Genomic DNA, 17,157 nt, shown 5'->3' with positions numbered 1-17,157 from the left:
ATCACTGGAGATGTCCACAAACTCTCCAATCAAGCATACCCCTAGTACTGGTCACCTGGGATGCCATGGGGCACAGGAGGGGCAGGATTCCAAGAGGCATGTGTGGGACCTAGAGACAGACACAGAGCCCTGACCAGCAGCAGCACCTGCACCCACTGCAATTTTGCAATATTCAGATATGGCCTCCAAAAGTGCCTGCAGTGAAGTGAGAGTCAAAGACCTTTCTTACCTCCCCTGTGCTGCCTGCCCCTCTCCCTCCTTGTCTCCCTTTCACACACACATACACACCCACCCACACACACACCCCTTTCTTCGCCTCTCCACACACATGCAGAGATGCAAATTCTTCAAGCTGCACATTCTCTCTCTCTCTCTCTCTCTCTCTCTCTCTCTCACACACACACACACACACACATTCCTGCAGCAGGACACGAGGAGGCAGTGCATGTCTCCTTGTCAAAGAGATCCTGACACCCCCAAATGCTGCTCTCCAGCACACATGGTGACCCTGATGGGAACGTGCTGGCACTGCTGTGGGAGGTACTGGCCTATGGGGGTCTTCACAGATAATCCTTCAGCAGATAGTCCACAGCCTCTGCATGAGTTCTGCAGCAACAATGCAGTCTCCCTCCTGTCACATCCTTAGACATCAGGGAGGGATCCAGTCCCGGATCTGACATCCTTCCCAAGGGCTAGCTAGCTACAGGATCCCAACACCCAGGTCCTGTCTATGCCCCACCCTGTGGGGTTCAGTTTCATACCTGGTTCTGCCAGTGGCCACAGGCCACGCTAGGTCCCACAGGGTGAACTGCCCTGTGCTCTCCATCTACCTGGCTGGCCATGAATCTACCTATCCCAGGTCAGTAGGAGCTTCCTTTTCCAGGCCAAGGACTCCTTTTCTGTCCTCCTGTGGGTGATCTTTCAAGAGTAGCCCTGGCTTCCAAGCTTCTTGAACAGGCTCCAGGACAGACAGCATCCCAGCCGATGTCCAGGCCTTCCAGACCCTGACAGGCAGTCCCCCTCTGCCTGGGCCACCTCACCTTCATTGACCCTGGGATGCTTCTAAACGTGAATGATGTCCTCCAATCTTGATTTCAACCCTGATTCTTAAGCTACAGACTCAGACAACCCAAGGCTGTTCAGCATCAGCTGCCTCAGGAAGTTCTTAACGTTCCCAAGTGCACTGTGGTCTTGCTGGCCCTAGGAGCCTGAGTGCCACCCTCACCCACCAACCGGGTATCCTCAAAGCTATCCCAAAGCTATCCCAATGGGGTTCTGCCACTTCTCTTTCTAACTTTACCCCATTGTTTTGAACAAGCTGCCATGTTCCAGAGTTTCTCCCTCCTCAGCCCCAGGCTGAGGTGATTCCTTCCTGTCTAAATCACAGCCCTTTCTTGGACCTCTCTCAGCCCACATCTGCCTTCATGGCCCAGGGTGCCCTTCAGGGAGATTTGTCTCCTGCTTGTGCACCATAGGAGCCAAGCCCTCCACCTGGGCCCAGAGGGCTTGTGGCTTTCCACCATACTTACTTTCTCACTACTGCCTGTCAGACACACCCTGCTGACCCCTTCCTCACAATGGTCCACAACCACTGCCTTGGGTTGCACAGCTTCTCCAGGGAACCCCCTCACTGCACCCCTTCTACCCTCTGAAAAGAGTGTCCTGTGCTTGCCGTCCTTACAGTGCAGCCCAGGCCTGCACTGGCTGGTTGGCTCAAAAAGGGCCCCGACTTACTCAATGGAGGGCACATTGGGTGCGGACATCGGGCTGACCTCCTTGGCCTTCTGCAGGGCATGCTTTTGGTTGAAGGCCTCCTCTTCTTCCTGCTCATCCTAGAATGAAACAGAGGCAGCTTAGCCAGGGAGTTCTTAAGACCAGGCACGGTATGGTGGGGACAGAGTGAGGTCAGCCTGGCCAAGGTCATCTGACACCTGGGAGCCCCAACCCCACCTGCATCCACCACTCAGCAACAAGGCTGGGTTTACCCTGGCCCTTACTTCATTCCTCTTCAACTTATGGCTCCCATGAAGACTCCAGACATCCACACACTAGGGAAGCAAGGCCTGGTCCATGACATAGCAGCTAGAACCCAGATCTGGGCAAATCCAGGTTCCTGGGGGCCAGCTGCACAAGCTCCCTGCCAGACCATGCAGGCAAGGGGAGAAGCAGCTCACTGCCAGCACCCCGCGTGGAGGGGAGCTTTGTGCACCTCCTTGCAAAGCTTCTTCCCATGGAGGAAGAGGAAGTAGAGCTCCCAGAGAGGATTCTAGCTTTGTGGATATCTTCCTAGAATGACTGTGGCCACTGAGATACCACAGCCTGCTCAGACCCAAAGCTGTAACAGTTCACATGACTCAGGTGGCAACTGGCTGGCCACAGGGGATGAACTCCATTCCACGTTCACAGTCCAGAGAGCACTCCAGCAGCCCTAGTCACCTGCTATAGACACAGGTTGGCATGAGGCTCTCCAGACTCAGGGGTAAGAACTAGGCCTCCCACGTGGACTTCTAGAAACTTCCAGAGGGCCTGAGGAGTTTCCCCAGACACCAGAGAGCAGGCTCACCTTCGTCAATTCCTGGGCATTGGCTAGATTGTCCACAGCGATGGCCAAGAACACATTCAACAGTGTGTCTGGGGCAGAGTTAAGGGCACTGGCAGAGGCAGAGGCAGAGGCAGCCTAGGATCATTCCTGTTCCCACAGGGATTTTGAGAGAGGGGACCTTTTACCTCCTCTCTTCTCTCCTTCCTATATCATACCCTGTCCTTGCCCCAAGATGGTGAGGAAGCCCTGGACAAACACAGAAAGAGGGCCTTTGGCAGGAGTGCCACCAGGCCAGTAGCATCAGACTCTTCAGCACTCAACAGGTGGCAGCCTGGCTCCATTGTGAGCACTAATATCCTCCTCTCCCCTCCCTTGGGTCCTAAAGGATTCTCCATCCCTCCTGACAGGAATCTTCTCCTGTGCTCTGACTCCTGAGGTCCCAGCCTCCCAGATGTTTGAGGTCAATGCTCTGGGGGGGGGGCACAGAGCTGCTGCTGGGACCCATGGGGCATCCTGGGCTCTGTGGGACCCATTGCCCTGTTCCTGGGATTCATGGGGCATGCTGGGCTCTGTGGGACCCATTGCCCTGTTCCTGGGACCCATGGCACAGCTCTGCCCATGGGTTTCTCTCTTCCAATGTCCAGTCTTTTCTGACCCCAGAAGTCCTCGGGTTATAGTCACTTTTGTTCGGGCTGTGCATTGTGCCCAACTATCCGACATGACTAGAAGCTTACAGTTCATAAGGTACCCCGGCATGATAACCACAGGAAACAGGGAGCGAGGTCCTGCTGTCTTCCTCTCACAGGTGGGAATTAAGCTCAGAGAGGCCAGGCAATGACCCAAGGCCATGCAGTATGTAAGCACAACTCCCACAAGGCCATGTGGTGGGTAAGCATAATTCTCACAAGGCCATGTGGTAGGTAAACACAACTCCCAAAGGCTCATATGGTGGGGAAGCATGACTCCCAAAGGCCACATGGTAGGTAAGTGTGACTTCTACAAGGCCACATGGTAGATAAGTATGACTCTCAAAGGCCACGTGGTGGGTAAGCTCAACTTCCACAAGGCCACACGGTGGGTAAACTCGACTCCAACAATTCTATGCATTGGGTAAGTGTGACTCCCATAAGGTGGGTAAGCTCGACTCTCATGAGTCACACAGTGGGTAAGCTCGACTCCCACAAGGCCACACAGTGGGTATGACTCCCACAAGGCCACATGGTAGATAAGCATGATTCAGTGCTACACGGTAGGTAAGTACAACTATCAGAAGGCCATGTGGTTGGTATGCACGACTCCCAGAAGGTCATGAGGTGGGCAAGCAGGACTTCCACAAGGGCATGCGGTAGATAAGCCACAAAACCTTCTTGACACGGTCCCTTTGACCTGACTGCATCTCGAATGAGAGAGACATGGTTTCAAGCCCCCTTCACAACTTAGCAGTCGTTTGCCTTACCATCGTTTTCTTTCCTATCTCACAAGGTAAGGATTAAACAAGGTGATGCCTGCTTTGTAACTGGTACCAGGACATGAGTGTGGCATCCCCACAGCAGGCCCCAGCCACTGCAGCAGGTCATCCCATGTGAGCATTTGGTGAGCCCACAACCACAGCCACTCCTCTTCCCAGGGTGCAGCACTTACCACTGCTCCCTGCAGTAGCCCCAGCACCTCACTCTTGCACACTGCAGCCTTAAGGCCTCTCCCCAGCTGGTGGACAGGTACTATGTGAGGACAGCTCTCACTGTCCACAGCCCTGCAGCTGCCCCTCAATTCCCCTCGAGTGCAAGTTCCAGAAGGCAGCAGCCTACACAGGACACCTGGCCAAGGATACAGTTTCCAAACAAGGTGAGTACAATGAAGTAGACTGCTGACCACATGCCCGAGCTGACACCACCTTGCGAGCGGATGCCGTTGTACATCACCTCATTCCAGTCCTCTCCGGTCAGGATCTGCACAGACACAGAAAGATCAGAGACCTGGGTGCTGCAGACAGGTAGACATGCCAAACCCATTGGCCATTCTGTCAGGCAGGACAAGAGCCATTCCCAGGGAAGGCTCTTGACGTGGAAGGGAGCTTTAGGCTTGTGTTCTGGCATGGGCGACTAGAGAGCAGGGTTAAGACACCCTGTAGGACAAGGGTTCAAGTCCTGGCTGCTCTGATTCCAGCTTCCTGCAAACATGGATCCCTGCCACCCATGGGGCAGATAGATTGACTTCTGGATTCATGGCTCCAGCCTGGCCAGGTCTGGCTTTTGTAGGCATCTGGGGAGTAGACAAGTTGGTGGTCAAATTTTGTTGGCTGTTTCAAGTCTCCTCTGGCTTTTTGTCTCTCAAATCGAGTGAATGAATAAATGGATATATTTAAAAAGGAACTCAGTCTTCAAACAAGAGTCCTCCCTGTTGAAGCTTTGCTGGGTGACATGGAAAACACACATGCCAGGAGGTCTGGCGCTGGCTGGACATATGGAAATGTACTGGTCAGGAGGCCTGGCCCTGACCTCACACGGCCTGAAGTGTCATGATGGTCCTGGGGCTCCTACCTAGGATGCTTTTGCTCTGGGTTCACCTCAGACACAAGCTCTTGGGGTCCCTTTGGTTCTAAGACACTGTAGATTTTGTGTTTCCTTCATGATTTAATCCTGTGGCTTTGAGAGGGAAAGGATAAAACTTCACTAAACAGCCACGAGTTAGGAGATGCGGCAGGTTGGGGAACTGTCAGTATAACCCCTATTCCATCTTGCAGATTCACAGTTGTAGGACAAGAACTGGGAGAGAGCAGAGCCACAGAGTCCCTTGGCCATGTCCACTCAGCAAGGACAAGGGCTGTGGCCAGGAGGAGCCTAGAGTGGCAGATGGCCTTGTACCTGGAATACAGTCATGATGGCGGCAGGAAAAGTGTCAAAGTTTGCTGAAGGTGTCCCATCGTTGAAATTAAACCTGGGAGGAGATTGAGAGAGGCAGGTGGATGAACCTCATGGACACAGGCTTTCTCCTCAGACTACAGCTCTGTGCACTTCCCTTCCCCACTCCCGTGTCCTCCCACCACTGCTTCCACTCCATGTAACATTAAGGGCTATGTTGGTGAACATTGCAAATGACGAATGAATTGAAGGGAGCAGGTCATGACCAGGGCTGGCTGCAGAGTCTGAGGGTCCAAACTGTACCTCAGAGACAGCTCCAGAGTCAGGCCCTGGGAGCAGGTGCGTGGCAGAGATGCCAGCACCTACAAACCTACAGAGCAGAGGAGATGGTGACATGGCCAGCAGAGGAGTGGACAGTAATGAGCAGGCATTGGTGCTTACCTGCCGCCAAACAGCTGCATACCAAGAAGGGCGAAGACCACGATGAATAGGAAGAGGAGAAAGAGCAGACTGATAATGGACTTCATGGAGCTCATCAGGGAGACCACAAGATTCCGTAGAGAAGCCCAGTACCTACAGGACCCACAGACGTGGCTGCTGTGAGCACTGGACACCCATAGAGCAGGTGCCCAGTACCTACGGGACCCAGGCACGCAACAGTTATGAGCAATGGACATCCATAGAGCAGGTGTTCAGTACCTGCTGACCACTGTGAGCGCTAGGACACCCATAGAGGAGGTGTCCAGCACCTACCCAGACATGTGACAGCTATGAGCAGCGGACACCTATGGAGCAGGTGTCTAGCACCTACAGGACCCAGACATGTGACAGCTATGAGCAGTGGACACCCATAGAGGAGGTATCCAGTACCTGCAGGACCCAGACATGCGACAGCTGTGGAAGCTGGACACCACATCAACCCCATGTCCGGCCTGCTTCTGTCTGGCAGCTGGGGATTAAGGTGCAGGCACTGAGCAGCAGCAGCCAGTCACAAGTCCCCTTGGCATCTTGGTGGGATCTAGCTGCACAGCTGGTTTTCTGGCTTGATTCTAGAGATGGTGTGTTGGGCATGTGTGACAGGGAAAGGAGGGTTCAGGAGCACAGTGAGGCTGAGCAGGCTCCATCTAATAGCCCGTCACTTACTTTGTTATTTTAAATATTCTCAGAAGCCGGAGAGCTCTCAAGACGCTGATTCCAAAAGATGTGCCTGGCCTGAAGATTGCCCAGACCACTTCAAAGATGCTGCCAACTGTGACCTAGAAGACAAGGCTGCCATGGTGAGGGGAGGGGCCTGGCCTTGTGCACTATCAGTAGGTTGAACTCAGCCCCCACTGTGTTTTGTCAGACAACCCCAGGCTCTGCCAGGGCCCCACTTAGCCTGCTTCCCTGAGGTGAGGACTGCTTCCAGCACCTTTGCATCCTCTGCACAGGCCTGTTGGGCATCACTGGTATCCTTGCAGAGGGTGTGGGTAGGGAGGGTGTCTAGGACCAATGGGAAGGGCCTAGGCTGCAGCTACATTGGGACCTTAGACAGGGCCCACCATCCCCCAGCACACCAGAATAGAAACTCCAGGGATGCTCTGAGCCCAATAGATCAGCCACCTTTCCAGGCAAGGGGTCCTCTGGCTCAGGGCAGCAGTGTGACAATGTGGGCTCACAGTTGCAGGAAGGAGCAGTTCTCAGTTTATAGTCAATCTCCCTTCTAGTGGCCGAGGGTGTTATGAGAGAGCCCACCCCACACTCAGAGACACACACTACAGGTAAAAAAGAGAAAAAAAAGCCAGAAGGAAGTTCAAACCAAAGTTCTGGCACAAAGGGGCATGAGCAGGTTACTCCAAGTTCCATGGCCCAGCTCTGCCCTGAGCATGTGAGTGCGTACGACACCAACATTGCTGGCACAGAGCAGACACATGGCAGTAGCGACCGTGCCACTGCAGACAGCAGCACAACTTAGGGGTCAAACCACTGGGTGGGGCACCTGTGGGGTCTTGCCTGAACAAGGAGGTTCCAGGTAATTCTCCCAATACTAACAGAAGCAGAAAAAAGCAAATTTCTATCCTTTGCTAGGCTTCTCTGGGACAGGGTAGGAGCCATGTAGCTATGTGTGGGAGCCCACAGGCTGTGCTTAATGATGCTAGGACCATGGCACTCACACATCCCAAGCATGCAGTGCTATGGTGACGGACCACTCATCTCTTGGCTAAATGCAACCCTCATGGCTTCACGCCAAGCCAATAAGAGGCTCCTGGGACTCACCCCAAAGTCGAAGCAGTTGAAGGAGGAGTGGAAGTAGAGGCGGGGGCCCATGCCATACATCTTCAGAGACATCTCCAGGAGGAAGAGCCCCAGGAACAGGAACTCTGCATAGTCTGCAGGGCCAGGACAGAGCATTCAGTCCACAGTGGGGCAGCGCCACCCTGCAGCGATGTTCACTACCACATCCGGACGGCATCAGGACAGCTGACCCCTGTCCTACCCTCTCCAGGCCAGGTCAGATTTTCTCTCCCTCCATGGGGAGGTGGCAGGAATGGACTTCCCAATGCCTTCTGGGAAAGATCCAGCTCCTTATCCCAATGTACATGGCAGGACAGTCTCCTGGCCACACCATGTCCAGGAGCAGTGGCTGACTTGCAAGTCCCTTTGACACTAGCCACAAGGCAATGCCATCTCACTCACTGAGCACCTGACTTGACAATGAGTGGACAGATGGGCATTGCTAGGTGGATAGTGAGAGCCTCCACTCAGGTTCACTTACAGAGGAGGTGGGTGAGCCACTGGGGCTGGTTGTGGTGGACGATGGCTACACAGGCTGTGTTGAGGGCCACGAGGCTTAGCACAATCCAGTAGAACACCTGGGACTTAACAGCGTGGCGCACAGAGATACGCAGGAGCCTTTCCTTGTGCCGGAAATAGGAGGCCCCATCCACCTTCGCATTCTTGATGCTGGCTCGGGCAAGAGGGGTGCCTGAGGTGAAGAGGGAAGGAGTAAGAAGGTTGCAATGCCCAGGGTCATCTGCCAGAGGAGCGAAGAAGTGAGAGTGGGCCTGGGAATCCTGTGCCCCATGCCAGTTTCCCTCATCTAAACACCTTGGTCCCAGAAGACTGGCTCAGATTGGGTCACCAGAAAACACTGAGGGGGAGGAGCTTCAGTCCTCAGGACTCCTGTGCCAGCAGCAGATTGGATCTGTCCCCCCTCTCTAGCAAAGGTGTTGTGGGCTCTGGCACCCTTCTGATACAGCTGAGGCTGGCGCTGTGGAATAGAGGATGAAGCTTGCCTGTAGTGTTGGCACTCCATATGGATGCTGCCTTTCAGTCCTGCCTGGACTGCTCCTCTTCCCAGCCAGACCCCTGTTAACGAGCTGGGAAAGCAATGGAAGATGGCCCAGATGCTTGGGCTCCTGCACCCACATGGGAGACCTGGAATGAAACCCCTGACTTCTGGCTTTGGCCTGGTCCAGCTCAGCTCTTATAGCCATCTGGGGATTGAGCCAGCAAATGGAAACCCTCTCTCCTCCATTTCCCCTGTAACTCTGCCTCTCAAATAAAAAACACATCTTTCAGATTCTTCTGCTCTCAAGGGTGGAGTAGGACTATGCCTTGCTCTCTGCCATCAGCTGGGGTTTCCAGGAGAGCCAGAGATTGGCTACAATGGAATGAGCTGAAATTGCACATGGCAATAGCCAGGTGGGGCTACTGTGGCTCAGTAAGTTCTGCAGGTGAGAACACTGGGGATACACAAAGTAGCAGACCTCAGAACCCTTTGGGTGACATCCCAGGAAGGTGCTGCTGGTCACCCAGAGATAGGGAGACCCTCTCTGCCAGCTGAGCAGCTCCAGGTCAGCTCTCAGCCCTGACCTCAGTCGTGTCAGGAGCAATACCTAGAGCTCCTATCCTCCCCTGAAACTGCCACACAGTGGGAAAATTCCCACGGGGCTCCCAACTTCATCTTAAGATTGAGCACTTTTCCTCCCGTGGGACTTCTCCAAAGATGGGAAACTCCTCTCATGGGAGGCTCAGGAGGTGTCCACTCACCCACAGAGGAAATATCCACACAGTGCTCGTCGCTGGAGTCCCGAGTCATGGCCTCTGTGCGACTCCGCTTGATGGTTGCCCTGCGAAGCACTGCACCAGAGAGGGCACCCTGGTGAGGTACAGCCCACCCAGAATCCTCTCACCCAAATTTCCCTGTGCACTCCACGCAGATATCACCATTCTCCTCTCGACTCCACATGGAAACAAGCAGCTAAGCACCGCTGTCTCACCTTCTAAGGCCGACGTCCCTGAGTTTTTGTTTTCTTCAGCAAGCATGACTTCCTCTAGATGGAAACAGATGCTGCAGTGAGACGCCAGGAAGGCAACGTGGAAACCTCTGGGCACAGCTCTGGGTCCAGGGTTCCAAGGCTGTGGCAGGCCCACAGGAGGTTGGGGGGGTCAATCCCAGTGTCGGGGTTCCCCAGTGCCAGTCCCATCCCTGTGCCTCCCTGGTAGCAGTGGCCCCGTGTGTTGTTGCTCTGGCCCATGTTCTGGGGTGCCAACTGAGGGCCCCCCTGAGGGCCTTGGAGAGAAGCCATCTACCATCCACTTTCCCCATGGCTGGGCACAGTCTGAGTTCTGCAGGTCTCATCCCTGGGGAGGGAGGGACCAGAGCCTGGGTCTGGCCAGGAGACGAGTCCTGAGGGACAGGGGCCCCAAGGGCTTACAGCAGTGTTGGGGTCATTGGAGGCAGGCCTCTGGCCTGAGCAGGAGAAGACCAGTAACATGAGAAGGGGTACACTGGGGACCCAGGAGGCCTGCTGGACCCTGTGCTGTTCCTTCCGACTTGTCTCTCCTGAGTTGGACCCATCACTGAGAGGATAGCTTCCCCGAGGGCCATGTGGGAGTCACCTGGCAAATTGTGATCCTTGGTGGGGAAATGGGTACTGTAGGAACCCCAAGCTAGAAGCTGACCAGGGAGAAATGCAGGTCTCCCAGGAGCACCGCTTTGGCTGGCTCTGAGATAGAAGTCATCTTGCAGGACCATTGTCCTGGGGAGGGTGTTCAGAATCTGAGATGCACTACTCTCCCCTCGGCCCCCTCTCTGGCCTCACAGATCTCAGTGGCCTCTCTCCTGAGTGCCCATCTGGCAGAGTGGGGGAGCCCACTGTGGGGACAGCCGAGAAGATGACAAGCAGGAGGAGAGGGCAATGATGTCCCCAGGATCCCACCTGCACAGGAAGTGCTGAGGAAGGGGAGCACCCCAAGAACCATCACATCAAGCTGTGCCCACCTTCCTGGTTGAGCTCTGCAAATGCCCAGGCGGCAGGTAGCTGTTGCTGGTGAATGCTTTGCAGCCATTTTATTACACAGTTGTTCTAGAGGGCTTCATTTCCAAAGCAGGCATTTGTGAAAATATCTTGGCCCTATCAGTAACTTCAGCCAGGAACCCCTGTGCTGGGTGCAGTGAACTCCGGTGGCAGGGGCTGGTGCAGCTGAGGCTCTCCGGGTAGCGCTCATACCTCTGTGTGGGCGGACACTGCCTCTCCCAGCGTTCTTTGCCAAGTCCATGCTTACACTTGAATCTTTCCAGGGAAATGAAACCCACATCTCTGATTCACTCATACCCAATTGCAGAGTGGAGGGCCGGAAGACAGCATGGTGTGTTTTTGGTTCGTGAAGGACCCAGGAACTGCTTTGCCAAGAATAAGACAGGAAGCCTTGCCATCTTCACAAAACCCTGCATGGGTCCAGGGTAGGCTGGAGGCCTTTTCAGGCCTGTGGCCAGCCCTCTTCACAGCTAGTCCCAGCTAGTTAGGGAATGCTGGCTACCTATCTGGCCTGGTGGCAGAGCTGCTCCCCTGCAGGGAGGCAAGGGCTTCATGCTCACCTCACCCCTGCACCAGCTCTGACAAGGCTTGTACTCACACAGGAGTGTGGAGCATGGGGCCACCACACGGGCAACTGTGGAACCACATGGGCAACTGTGGAGGAGCAAGCTCTTGTGGCTGAACACCCAGACCAACCCAGTTCCCTGTGTGAGCTCAGGCCCGCATGGCACTTTCTATTGCAGTGCAGAAGAACTGCCGTGCTCAATGCACTGTGCATGTGAAAGACCCACTGCAGTCACAGAGGGGCCAGCGCATCACTGCCTTGGTCCACACAGGACATTGTGGCTGGGGAGGCTGGGTTCTGTTGTTGGGCCTGGCCTTGAGACTCAGTGAGGTTGGGAGGGGTGTGTCCCCGGCAGTCCCCAGATCACATCCAGGCTGAACCTTGATGACCGCTCAGAGTCCTCCTAGGTCCTGTCCTCCTTGGAGTCCACCAGGCCCCTACCACCTCAGTCCTCTCCTGTCCTCAGCACTCAGAGGCTTGGCCAGGGCTCATACCCTCCTGTTCAAGCACTCATTTGTAGGCCTGTTGGAGCCCCAAAGCCAAAGCTCCCCTTGCCTCACTTGGGGCCCCCTGACCCACTGCCTGCCTGCAAGCTCCCCACTCGCTGCCCCACTGTCTGCTGCCTTGCTCTAGGGGAAGAGGCTAAGGAGGAGGCTTTCAGGCACCATGCTGCCAAGAGCCCAGGACAGGGCTTGTGCACAGGAGTGGGAGGACGAGTGTCCCCCTCCCAGCTTCCTCCAGGCAGCCTGGGACTTGGTCACTCTGTCCACCCTGCAGACCTGCCTGCCTCAGGAGAGGTGTCTGGTGTAGTCACAGGTCCCAGAGAAGGATGAGGGGCCAGCAGGTGCCCTGAGCTCTGCCCTGCTGGGCCACCTCACCTGCTTTGTCTATCCAGGCCCGGTAGCCATTCAGCTCACGCTCAATCTGCTGCTGCCGCCGCAACTTCATGAAGGCTCTGCGGTTCTCCACCCTCTCTCTCTCCTTGGCAAACTCCCTGCGGAGGGAAGGACAGGATCAGCTAGAGGTGGGTGACATTGGGACTTGGAGGCATGCCAGGGCAAAGGCGAGGCACAGGCATCTTGCCAGGCCCCGAAACCCTGTCAGGTCCCAGCCTGCGGAGTGACTCCAGAAACAGCCTCACACAGGATCCCCATTCCCAAGGGGCTGACACCCTACCTGCCCCACTCAGATGCCCATGCCCCTTCCATCTCCCTTCCTGTGAGTGCTCAGGATGCATACCCACTGACTTCCTGATCCTCAAGAGCATCAAGAAGAGATGATAGGGCAAGCAAGGCTCCATGGCTAAGGCCACTCAGTGAGGCAGAAGGAAAACACTTGAGTGGGGTGTGGGGGGTTGCCCACATCCACCTCATCCACGGGCCCCCACACCACTGTTCTCTCTGGCTGCCCTAGAGGCCGCCCTACTTGTGCTAGGGGCCCATGACCATCAGGATGTTGCCACCACAGGGCCACGCCTACTATTTCCTCCCACCACCAGAGTAGCTCTTGCCAAACCTCCCCAGGCCCTCCTGCCAGTCTAGAACCCCAGGCACAGGCAGGCTGGGACACGGCTGAGGTCCCTGGGAGGAGAGTCCTTGGTGCCTAGCTGCATTGGGGAAGGGAGGCAGAGTGAGGGAGCTGTGGCTGCCTGAAACTCCTACAGGAGTTCCCTGTGGCCACACTTGCCATCTCTCCTTTTCTGGCTTCCCTGGGTCTGGCACTCAGTTTATACATTCAGCAGGTGACGCACGGCCATACCAGGGACCAGGCTAGGCAATGCCACACTGCCCTGGTCCCAAAGCTATCCCCCGGACACTGTGCCCAGGTCCCATATGGCCCTCTCCTGCCCTGTTCTCTTGACCACCGTGGGGTCAGTGCATGAGCGATGCAGGCATCACTTCTACTGACCCCGCAGTGACAGTGCAGCTGCCTTTCTGGTAGGTCAGGTTCTCACACACATAGTCCCACTTTTTTCAATTTGTCTGGAAGGGCCTTGAGTCTGGATCTCCCCAGTGGGACTTCCATATTCTCTCTGGTCCACAGCCCTGCTGGTTCTGGGGAAAAAGGCCCCTTGACTACAGCACTGTGCACCATGGTGGTCCTCTGAGGCAGCTGTACCCCCGAAGGAATAGGCTCTGTGTAGGGCCATGGCTCACCAAGAAGTCTTTTTTGTGTGTCTGCTTTTCATGGGTGCTCAGAGCAGACAGTTGGATGCCTGGTGTTTCACCACTCATCTTCTGGTCCTCTTGCTGCCTGCCTGTCCCCGTCTCTTGCCTGCACAGCATCATGTCCCAGAAGACACCTACAAGTTCAATCTGTGGCCTCACCTTGCATTTCACAGAGCATAAAAATAAAATCTCAAGGACAGCAAGTGTTCACGCAACACATTTTGAGGATGTTCCTTCACACATCACTTTCTTTGGGGCCAATGCTGTGGCATGGCAGGCTGACCCTTTGCCTGTGGTCCAGCAGCCCATATGGGCACTGGTGCATGTCATGGATGCTTCACCTCTCATTCACATCCCTGCTACTGGCCTGAGATAATAGTAGCAGAAGATGGCCCAAGTCCTCAGACCTCTGCTCCCACACAGGAGACCAGGAAGAAGCTCCTGGCTCTTGACTTTGCATTGGCCCAGTTCTGGCCATTGTGGCCACTTGGGAGTGGTCTGGTAACACACTCCCACCACATGGCAACCATAAGAAGCACAGCCTAGAAGACAAACTGGCTGCTATGACTCAGAGTTGTGTGCCCACACTGCAGGCACACATGCCCCAAACTTCCTCCCATTGCAGACAGCACACTCTGGCACCGGCATAGGTGCTACAGATGAGTGTGCCTGGTACACAGTGGTCACGTGAAGTCCATATTGTCACAGAGCTGTGACACTCCCACTTGAGCCAGCACCTTTGGAACGATCTTTGTTTCAGGAACACAGAACCTGGGCAAGTTGGGTGGACACCTGAGTGCCAGTGAAGCTTAACTTTGGTGGAAAGTAGGCAGTGGGTTGTGGGTGGGGTCAGACTTCTTCATGCTCTTGTGGCCTGGGTCTTGTGTGGGTGAGCACCTGATAGCAGGTGTCTGGCCCAGAGTCACATGTGCCCATCTTGTCTGCTCAAGGTAGAAATTAAGGAAGCTTGAGCCATCTGAAAATCCATACTACAACATGACCTCACAGACCAGGGGCCAGGTGGGACAGATCTGATTAAGCCCTTCCTAACACAGGCTTCTCCATGGGAAAAAGCCCCAATACAGTACCTCCACCTGCTCAGCCCAGTCTGCTCTGTATAGCAGCTGACCTGGTACCCTTGGCCTCCCAAGTCTGCAAAGAAGTGCTGCTCACACACTCATGACATTTCAGTCACAGAAACGTAGATGGGCATACTCCTATTGCTATCAGGAACCTTTCTCTTCTCCACAGTGAGACCTCACCCGACTGAGAAGATATGAGCAGATACAGGGCATGGAGGCCTCATGCTTCGTGCAGCTAACAGGAGGCTGTCATTGCCCCCTCAGGAGAATGTGTCCTTACACACTGGGAGGCTGCCTGTGTCCACTCAGGAACATGTGTTCTCATATGCTGTGAGGTGTCTGTGTCCACTAGGAGGATGTGTCCTCACACACCAGGAGTCTGCCCGTGTCCACTCAGGAGGATGTGTTCTACACACTGAGACTACTCTTTGGTCATGGATTGAAGCCCAGGCATAAACTGTTTTCTGACAACAGTTAATTCAGCAGTGAGAGGCACTCGGCATTTTCCATAAAGGAAATGACAAGACAATAACTGGAGACTTAGTCTCTTGTGTGTTCATTTTATTCCTGGGTATCCGTGTTGTATCAGATACATTTTTAAACATCAGAGATAGCATCACTGGAACACAGCAAACATTCTGAACAGTGATCTTCCCTACAGACAGTGTGAGGAGCAAGAGCGCTGAGGGCCACAACCCTGCAAAGAGTACCCACGTTCATGACCACTCACCTCCATTCACTCATTGTCCATGATGTGCCAGAAATCACTCTAACAGGTTCTAAGCATGCTGTCATTTAATTTTCACAAAACCACAAAATGCATGGCCTTATCTCAGCTTTAAAATAAAGCCTGGGGCCTTGCAGCTCAGCGGCAGCCTCCCAAGGCCAGAGAGGAGTCAGGAGGCCTCACTGCCTTGAGCCTGCACAGCCTGTGTTACAAGCCACTATGCCATAGCAAATCACAGCAGTGTCCATCCATGTCCAGGCAGCTCGAGGCAGTACCCTGCCACTGTCCGCTAATCCTTTTCCTTCTTTGCTGACCCTGTAACCTTATTTTGCTGCATTTCCTTTCCATTCTTTTCTGATTTCTCTTCCTATTCCCCATGGTATGAGTCACAGCAGTCCTGCCTTGCACCTTAGGGTACCCTGTGCTCCACAACTATGTCCTTGGAGGGAATCACACTCGCACATAATAGGGAAGGGGCTGTTCACACTATCAAACAGAGACTACCAAGAATGATTTTCAACTGTATAAAATAACATGTGATAGCCAGATTCCTTGGTAAACAAGCATGCTCTGTAAATGACATGGGCTATTTGTTTTATGCCTTGCATACAAACATCACAACAAATTCGCCACAACACATACACACCCTGGCCCCAACAGGCCTGCAGACAAGAATACAGGTGAGGGAGGAGACATGCACGCCAACCTGGGCCCCAGGAGTGGACTGCTCAAATGAGGCATTACACCCTCCCTGGGAAGAAGCATAGGCCTAACTTTTCAAGGGGAAAGAAGTTAGCTTTTGGCTAAATGAGAGTACCAAGGACCTGCATCTACAACTAGTTAGCTGGGGTTCCCAGGACCTGAGTCAGCATCTGGTTAGGTGGGTTTCCCAGGACCTGAGTCAGCATTTGGTTAGCTGGGGTTCTCAGGACCTGAGTCAGCATCTGGTTAGGTGGGTTTCTCAGGACCCGAGTCAGCATCTGGTTAGGTGGGGTTCTCAGGATCTGAGTCAGCATCTGGTTAGCTGGGATTCCCAGGACCTGAGTCAGCATCTGGTTAGCAGGGATTCTCAGGACCTGAGTTAGCATCTGGTTAGCTGGGATTCCCAGGACCTGAGTCAGCATCTGGTTAGCGGGGATTCCCAGGACCTGAGTCAGCATCTGGTTAGGTGGGTTTCCCAGGACCTGAGTCAGCATCTGGTTAGCTGGGATTCCCAGGACCTGAGTCAGCATCTGGTTAGGTGGGTTTCTCAGGACCTGAGTCAGCATCTGGTTAGGTGGGTTTCCCAGGACCTGAGTCAGCATCTGGTTAGGTGGGTTTCCCAGGACCTGAGTCAGCATCTGGTTAGCTGGGGTTCTCAGGACCTGAGTCAGCATCTGGCTAGTTGAGTGTACTGTTTCCAGCTGTCCAGTCAAAGGACATTCATTTCTGGCAGGGCAATGCCTAGGTCCTGAATCATCTGCCATATGGTGGGCAAAGAATGCCATAACTGCTAATTTCCATACTTGTAGGAGTATGGAAGCAATGGAGAAACCTCCAATGTCAAAAACACAAGATCACAAATATTCTGTGGGAATGCTACCTCCCATGTTACCATTCTACACTACTTTAGTGTTGAACATAACCTTCCCATGGACAAAGCCTAGCTTTGTAGCTGCACTAGTCTAAATTTCATGTCCCACTCCCAGGCACATTCCCAAGGAAAATGATCCGGGATCCTTTTTCTTCGCAGAAACAAAACCAGATCTGGGAAAACTTACTGGGAAGAATTCCTTCCCCCATTGACACCCTCAGGTGCTCCTCTGGGTGAAATGGGCTTCAGGCTCAGGGTCCACTGCATTAACCCCCTCCCCAGCCCAGACACTAGCACCTATCTCGGCCACTGCAGTTGGCAGACTCACAATCAGGC

At 54.2% G+C, this 17,157-nt stretch overlaps 1 protein-coding gene across 3 annotated transcripts in view; it reads right to left on the bottom strand.

The window, feature by feature from the left end:
- Positions 1-17,157, bottom strand: part of CACNA1E (calcium voltage-gated channel subunit alpha1 E) — a 167,676-nt gene that overhangs the window by 47,205 nt on the left and 103,314 nt on the right. For all 3 annotated transcript variants that reach the window (XM_040985335.1, XM_040985336.1, XM_040985338.1), the window contains exons 8-18: positions 12,150-12,265; positions 9,666-9,719; positions 9,436-9,525; positions 8,159-8,368; positions 7,660-7,772; positions 6,547-6,659; positions 5,845-5,976; positions 5,407-5,479; positions 4,374-4,491; positions 2,564-2,631; positions 1,735-1,832 (exon numbers count right to left, since the gene is read on the bottom strand). In XM_040985335.1, coding sequence (XP_040841269.1) covers positions 1,735-1,832; positions 2,564-2,631; positions 4,374-4,491; positions 5,407-5,479; positions 5,845-5,976; positions 6,547-6,659; positions 7,660-7,772; positions 8,159-8,368; positions 9,436-9,525; positions 9,666-9,719; positions 12,150-12,265 — 1,185 coding nt within the window. The remainder of the gene's footprint in view (positions 1-1,734; positions 1,833-2,563; positions 2,632-4,373; positions 4,492-5,406; positions 5,480-5,844; positions 5,977-6,546; positions 6,660-7,659; positions 7,773-8,158; positions 8,369-9,435; positions 9,526-9,665; positions 9,720-12,149; positions 12,266-17,157) is intronic.

Source organism: Ochotona curzoniae, unplaced genomic scaffold (genome assembly GCF_017591425.1).
Source record: "Ochotona curzoniae isolate NIBS_2020 unplaced genomic scaffold, NIBS_Ocur_1.0 contig_430, whole genome shotgun sequence".
NCBI classification, from domain to species: domain Eukaryota; kingdom Metazoa; phylum Chordata; class Mammalia; order Lagomorpha; family Ochotonidae; genus Ochotona; species Ochotona curzoniae.
This window is presented reverse-complemented; position numbering and strand designations above follow the sequence as displayed.